General features: G+C 43.8%; 1 protein-coding gene across 1 annotated transcript; it reads left to right on the top strand.

Annotated features, from left to right (window-relative positions):
- Positions 1-2,380: 2,380 nt before the first annotated feature.
- Positions 2,381-5,755, top strand: LOC123407659 (amino acid transporter AVT6A-like). Its single transcript, XM_045100844.1, has 5 exons — positions 2,381-3,195; positions 3,679-3,831; positions 3,979-4,182; positions 4,473-4,938; positions 5,231-5,755. The coding sequence occupies exons 1-5, from the start codon at positions 2,772-2,774 to the stop codon at positions 5,370-5,372; spliced, it is 1,389 nt and encodes a 462-aa protein (XP_044956779.1). The 5' UTR covers positions 2,381-2,771; the 3' UTR covers positions 5,373-5,755.
- Positions 5,756-6,524: the final 769 nt, after the last annotated feature.

The following is a 6,524-nucleotide window of genomic DNA, read 5'->3' as shown; positions in this document are numbered from 1 at the left end:
ATGTTAGTGGAGACTTCAACCCATGGAGGATAACATCTGCGACAGTCCATGGAGGGTCCACAAAGAATCGGCCTTGTCTATTCCACCACGGCTTTCGTCCATGGAGGACTAGCCCTACTCATGGTAGATCTTCACGAAGTAGGCAATCTCCTTGCCCTTAAAACATCTTGGTTCAAGTCCACAACACGAAGTAGAAGGCTCCCAAGCGACACCTAACCAATCTAGGAGGCACCACCCTCCAAAAGGTAATAGATGTGGTAGATCAATGAACTACTTGCTTTTGTTCTTCTAAAGATAGTCTCCTCAACACAAATCACTCTCTCACAGAATATGCATGGGTAGGAGGGGTTGTTTTGGTGGAAAGCAGTTTGGGGAGGCTAGCGATCAAGTTTCAAATGATAGGATTGGAATATCTTGGTCTCAACACATGAGTAGGTGCTTCTCTCTCACAAAATGGATGTGGCAATGAAGTATGTGTTCTGAGTGCTTCTCCTACGAATGAGAGGTGGGTGAAGGGGTATATATAGGCAGGAGGCAAAATCCAACCGTTACACACAAAACGGCAAACTCGGTGACACCGAAGTTGAAAACTCGGTGGTACCGATTAGCACAAAGGGTAAACTTTTGAATCTCGGTGAGACCTATATATGAAACTCGGTGGCACCGAAAAGATGACTAACGGTCAGATGGCCAAACTCAGTGGCACAAATGCTCAAACTCGAAAATTCCGATTTTGTGTATCATGGCAACAGAATATTGGTCACACTGAACTCGGTAGCACCGACTTGGTTTCGGTTGCACCGATTTGATGGGAATGGCTAGGGTTTCTGTCTGAGGTCAAACTCGGTGGGTCCGATATGGAAATGTTGGTGACATCGAATTTGTGTATCTGGATCTTGACAGAGTAGATATGTGGGGAAAATGAGTGAGTGTTTTGGTGGCTAACTTTGAGAATTTGAGCAATCAGTTCATTTTAGTACCTCATCCCCTTTTAATAGTATTGGCTTTTCTATGGACTCAAAAGTGATTTCTCACAAATATAAAATGAAGAGTCTTCTAGCTTGAAGCTTGAGCCAACATTGTTCCTTTCTTGCATCCAAGGGCATCTCCACATAAACCTTAAGCCATAGCATCTTTTGAACTTTTTTTCAAATATACTTGTAAAACATATTAGTCCAATGATGCATATGTTGTGATCAATTATCAAAACCACCCTAGGGAGCAATTGTGCTTTCATCAACATCTTTAAAATCCAACTCTAAATCATCATAAATCGTGACCAAAAGTGTTTACCAAGCTATGTTTGTGTGTCCTTTAGGCTTAGAAACATATGAGAAGAGAAAAGAGTGAGAGAGAAGAAGAGTGTTTGCATGCCCGGAGGAGCGACATCTCGTATATAACGAACAAGAGCACTATACTATCGGCAGAACACGTTAGAAATGCATTGTGCCTTCGCCGCATCAACGGTGCAACGTTGTCTGTTTCGGGCGCAGCAACATCTCACCCTCGCTACCCGCACTGTCAAAACCTCTCGTGTCCCGCACCACCAGCCTCGCAATCAACACTGTCAAAGCCGCGCGCGTGACGAAACATTGACGACCGCCTCACATGGTGGCGGCAGGGCCCACGTCCTTCGTTCGTTCTGATTGCAGCGAGGTCAGGGCCGACCGCCTCGCACGCTGGCGGCAGGTCCAGTTGTCTTTGTCTGTGATGGCACGTGGCACGCGTCATCTAGCGCGCCTGTCGCTAAGGCCGGCCAACAGTGGTGCCAAATGTGCCATCTACACAGGGCCCACAATTTTGTATATAAAACTTGTAGTATTTCTCAAAAAAAATCATACTCACTGGAATTGGGACTGAATCGAGGCCATCAAGCACACGTGATTGATCGATATTTCTCAAGAAAAAAAAGGAAATCGCTCGATTGATAATACGAAAACGCTACCGTTGGTCTAAAAAAGGTACCGTCGCTATAGAAAATAGGATCACCTCGTCGCCTTCATCTCATCAGATCGATCGGATTTAGACTGTTGTTGTTTTAATTAGAAAGATTTGCGTTATCATGAGAAACATTAGTTTGATTTCTATAATTTCTCGTTAACTCATTTTCCCTGTAAGACAGGGCTTCATTTTTTAGTTTTGCATATGACTCCAGATTTTACCCGCAGGCCCTGCTGCCGCGAAAATCACACGTTTTTTTTGTCACTATATACCGCAGCTGGTTCTTTTTTATAATTCCGTTCGACACCTAGTTCTTTTGGATAAAAATTCAATTCTATCCGGTTCTGATGCACCCTAGCAACTTTGCCCGCCCCCCATGCCTCAAAAAAAAAAAACTTTGCTCGCCCCCCACCTGACCTGACAACCTCTGCTGTCGTTATCGCTCGACACACAAGGAGGAGAGGTGGGCTCAAGAAGCTTTCACCACAGCAGTTCGCTCTGGTCATTTCTTCCGCTAATCCGTTCCGCTCCCGTCGCTTCGACGCCACGGAAGGGAATCCCCCGCCGCCAATCCGGTGGCTGAGGAATCTTCGGTCCTCCCCAGCGAAATTCGTGTCGGACCTGATCTGAGCTCGAAGATCTGCAGTATCGTTCTCTGTATCTCCCGGCGCCGCGCGTTGAAATTCATGGTTGTTCTTCGAGCTCCGGCTCTCGAAGCATTCTGATCCGGAAATCCTTTCTCCCTGGAGTCATAGGGATCAGCTATCCCGCAAAGATTGCACTTTTTTGTTCTGTTGGATTCTTCTGTTAGAGCGTCGGCCTCTCCGGACATGACGACCGGGGCCGTCGCAGGGAGCTTCCCGGAGAGCAGCGAGCCGCTGCTCCCGACGAAGCGGCGATGGGAGGGGGAGGACGGCGGCGGCGGCGACGAGGCCGCCTTCCACGAGTTCAACGGCGCCTCCTTCGCCGGCGCGGTGTTCAACCTGTCCACCACCATCGTCGGCGCCGGCATCATGGCGCTGCCGGCGACCATGAAGGTGCTCGGCCTCGTCCCCGGCCTCGTCATGATCGTGCTCGCCGCCTTCCTCACCGACGCCTCCGTTGAGCTGCTCATGCGGTTTAGCCGCGTCGTCGGCGCGCCGTCCTACGGCGCCGTCATGGGGGACGCCTTCGGGTGGTGGGGAAGGAGGCTGCTCCAGGTCTGCGTCGTGGTCAACAACGTCGGCGTCATGATCGTGTACATGATTATTATCGGTAAAATCACCTCAGCCATGCTGCCTTAGTGCCTCGGTGTCTTTTTATTCAGTATGGTGTTCAATCGCTTATCAAAAGTGCGAATCCTCTCACGGTTTTGGAGTCTTATTTGTACTTAGTACAGTAGCTTTTTAGATTTTAGGCAGTAACTACCATTTGGGGCAGTAACTAGTACCCCTTTAAGAACAGCCATTGCACCACCATTGGTAAATGTAGAACAGCTTATGAGTTCTGAGGCACTAACTCAAATGCAGTCTTTCTCAGTTAACTCGTTTTGTTTCCCCCATATGCATTCTTGTTGCTGCTTAATATTCCAGTCCACCTTCTAAACAAAATGCAAAGTGGAAGTATTGAATATATATTTGTTATACTGATATAGCTTGCTTGCATTTTCAATTGTTTTATGGATAAATCCCAGTTCTTGCTGTTTGAATTGTGAGGATTGATTCTAATATACTATAACCGACCATTCATTACCTCTAGGTGATGTGCTTTCTGGTACGTCCTCTGGCGGTGAGCACCACTACGGTGTATTAGAAGGATGGTTTGGTACACGCTGGTGGAATGGGCGTTTCTTTGTTCTCCTGGTTACCACCCTCGGTGTTTTTACTCCACTAGCGTGCTTCAAGCGTGTTGGTAAGTGATTGCTTGACAATACTGCCTATTATTTTTCTTTCCACAAATAGAATCCTTTGGCTAGTTCTGCATTCTGTAACAGTAAGGTGCTGCTATGTATTGCTTATCACTATCTGCTAACATATTTCTTTTGTTTATCCCTCGCAGATTCACTAAGCTACACATCCGCCATATCTGTTGCTTTGGCAGTTGTATTCGTTGTTATCACTGCCGGAATTGCTATTGTGAAACTGATACGCGGACAAATTCTGATGCCTAAATTGTTCCCTGCAGTTCCTGATTTGGCATCTGTCTGGGAACTTTTCACAGCAGTACCAGTTCTTGTCACTGCTTATGTTTGCCATTATAATGGTACAGCGATAATCCTAGTCATGATTTCAACCAAAATCACACACGATGAAGTTATGAAAGACAGGCAATTAGATTTGTAGAAGTTGTATGCCCTGGAAAGCTTGTCTCATTGTTAATGCTTTAAAATGCACAAGCATGACTGAGCTAAAATTATTATATATTGGTTTGAGAGATACAGTGAAAATGTCAACACAACAACAACATCAACAAAGCCTTTTGTTGTATTTAATCTGCCAGATAGGTACCTTTGCTTCTCAGTTATCTAAGACTACCCTATTGATATTTTGCAGTTCACCCAATTCATAATGAACTCAAGGAGTCTTCCCAGATCAAGCCAATAGTGCACACGTCACTGGCTCTATGCTCAACTGTCTATATCACAACAAGTTTCTTTGGATATCTTCTGTTTGGTGAATCAACACTCGCTGATGTGCTCGCTAACTTTGATTCAAATCTCGGCATTCCATATAGTTCAGTTCTTAGTGATGCTGTCAGAGTCAGCTATGCTATCCACCTTATGCTCGTCTTCCCCATGATATTCCACGCACTGCGGCTTAATTTGGATGGGCTTCTCTTTTCCTCTGCAAGGCCCTTATCTTCTGATAACAGAAGGTTTGGTGTAATGACAGCAGTGCTCCTCCTTGTGATTTTCATATCCGCAAACTTCATTCCTAGCATCTGGGATGCCTTCCAGTTTACTGGAGCTACTGCTGCTGTTTGTATTGCCTTCATTTTCCCAGCTGCAATCACTTTAAGGTAAGTTGATTCTTTCAAGTTTTTTATTATACGCCCTCCTATCTTCGTAACATAGATAATAGATTGTACGTCTTCATTTCTGCCTCTTTTATGTCAGTATGTCACACTACCAGTGCCAAACCAAATTTTAAGGTAAAAGAAACCTGCTGTAACGCTGTCCATGGTGACTTTGAAACGCGTTTGTGGATTATGGTTGTATTATCAATGGGCAGTAGACTCACTCAAGGGCAGCTTTAGTTCTTTTGACGCAGTTCTCTTTTTTGGTGATCTAATTACTTTAGCTGTACCTCAGGGATCCGCACAGCGTAGCGAAAAAGTGGGACAAGATTCTGGCCATCTTCATGATTGTTCTTGCAGTCACTTCGAATGTAGTAGCAGTGTACAGTGATGCATATTCGATATTCCATAAGAAAAGTGCCTCCTCCAATGCCTGAGCTGCATAACCTATAGGGGAGTCAAGGATGAAGGATGAAATCATATGAATGGTGGTTTGTCGAAAATTCACTTTGGCTCATAGGTTGTACATTACTTAATCAATAAGAACACCATTTAAGAAAGTAGTCATGGATCGGCTTTGCGATTTATTTGGTGGACCACCCTCGATTCAATTGTTTTGAGTCGGATGTTTGTATCTATGGGATGGATGCACAAAATTCGGCCAAGGTCCTTTTGTGCAATGTACATTACAAGACAGTCCTGTCAAAACAGTTATTACGGTGGCATGTAAACGGTTGTTTTTGCAGTTGCAAGGACATTGTATTAGTTATGAGATACTTATTGGAAAAATGAATTTTATAAGCAGTGTGCTTATTGCTTACGGAGTTACGGTATGTATGTAAAGGCTATTCTTTCATGACAAGTTTGGTCTTCAGATACTTGGTAACATAAAATAAGTACAAAACTAAGGTTGACCGATGTTAATCCGTTTTGTTATAGATCCTTCTCTTGTTTTGTGAATGGATCCTGCTTGCAAGACTATTTGTTTCATAGGCAAATAACTATCAAATTTAATATACATCATTTCTCTAGCAAATATTAGCTTTGAGCGGAGATATTTGATTGGAAACACCTATGGTATCATAATAAACCCATAAGAAGCCACTCAAAAAAAAAAAAAAACCAGAAGAAGAAACACATATTCTTTTACAAATCTATGCTTGTAGCACTAGTGTTTTAGCCCGGTGTATCATGTGTTCGCGGCATTTTGGAAAATGAACGGCCTCTCAAATGTTTCAAAATTTATATTAAATCAACGCAATCAGGTTGAAAGGACGTGGATGTCGCCTAGAGCAAGGGGTTAATATGAGCTTTAAAATAATTATGCCTTGTTTGTTTCGCAGAATTCGCCGAGGAATTGAATTGGCAGTGGAATACCAAATCAACGATTTCAATGGAATTCCAGTTTTGCTGTTTGGATGCGCATGGTATTCGCCTGTAGAATCAAGGCTGGAATGGAATTCCAAATCATGTTTGGATGTACATCATGTGGAATTGATTTTTTTGGACTTTGATTAATATAACATGGATGATAAATATGTCTCCATCACATAGCACAAAGCGGGTAGTTTTTGTCTTACAAATAGCAG

This window comes from Hordeum vulgare, chromosome 7H (assembly GCF_904849725.1).
Source record: "Hordeum vulgare subsp. vulgare chromosome 7H, MorexV3_pseudomolecules_assembly, whole genome shotgun sequence".
NCBI lineage: Eukaryota > Viridiplantae > Streptophyta > Magnoliopsida > Poales > Poaceae > Hordeum > Hordeum vulgare.
The sequence above is the reverse complement of the archived record's forward strand: the minus strand, read 5'-3'. Positions and strand labels throughout refer to the sequence as shown.

What these genes read in the sequence shown, in the direction of transcription:
- LOC123407659 (XM_045100844.1), top strand. Translation starts at nt 2,772, where the DNA reads ATGACGACCGGGGCCGTCGCAGGGAGCTTCCCGGAGAGCAGCGAGCCG. An exon ending in CGTGTACATGATTATTATCG is followed by an intron (nt 3,196 to 3,678) that starts GTAAAATCACCT and finishes CATTACCTCTAG; the next exon opens with GTGATGTGCTTTCTGGTACG. An exon ending in CCAGCTGCAATCACTTTAAG is followed by an intron (nt 4,939 to 5,230) that starts GTAAGTTGATTC and finishes GCTGTACCTCAG; the next exon opens with GGATCCGCACAGCGTAGCGA.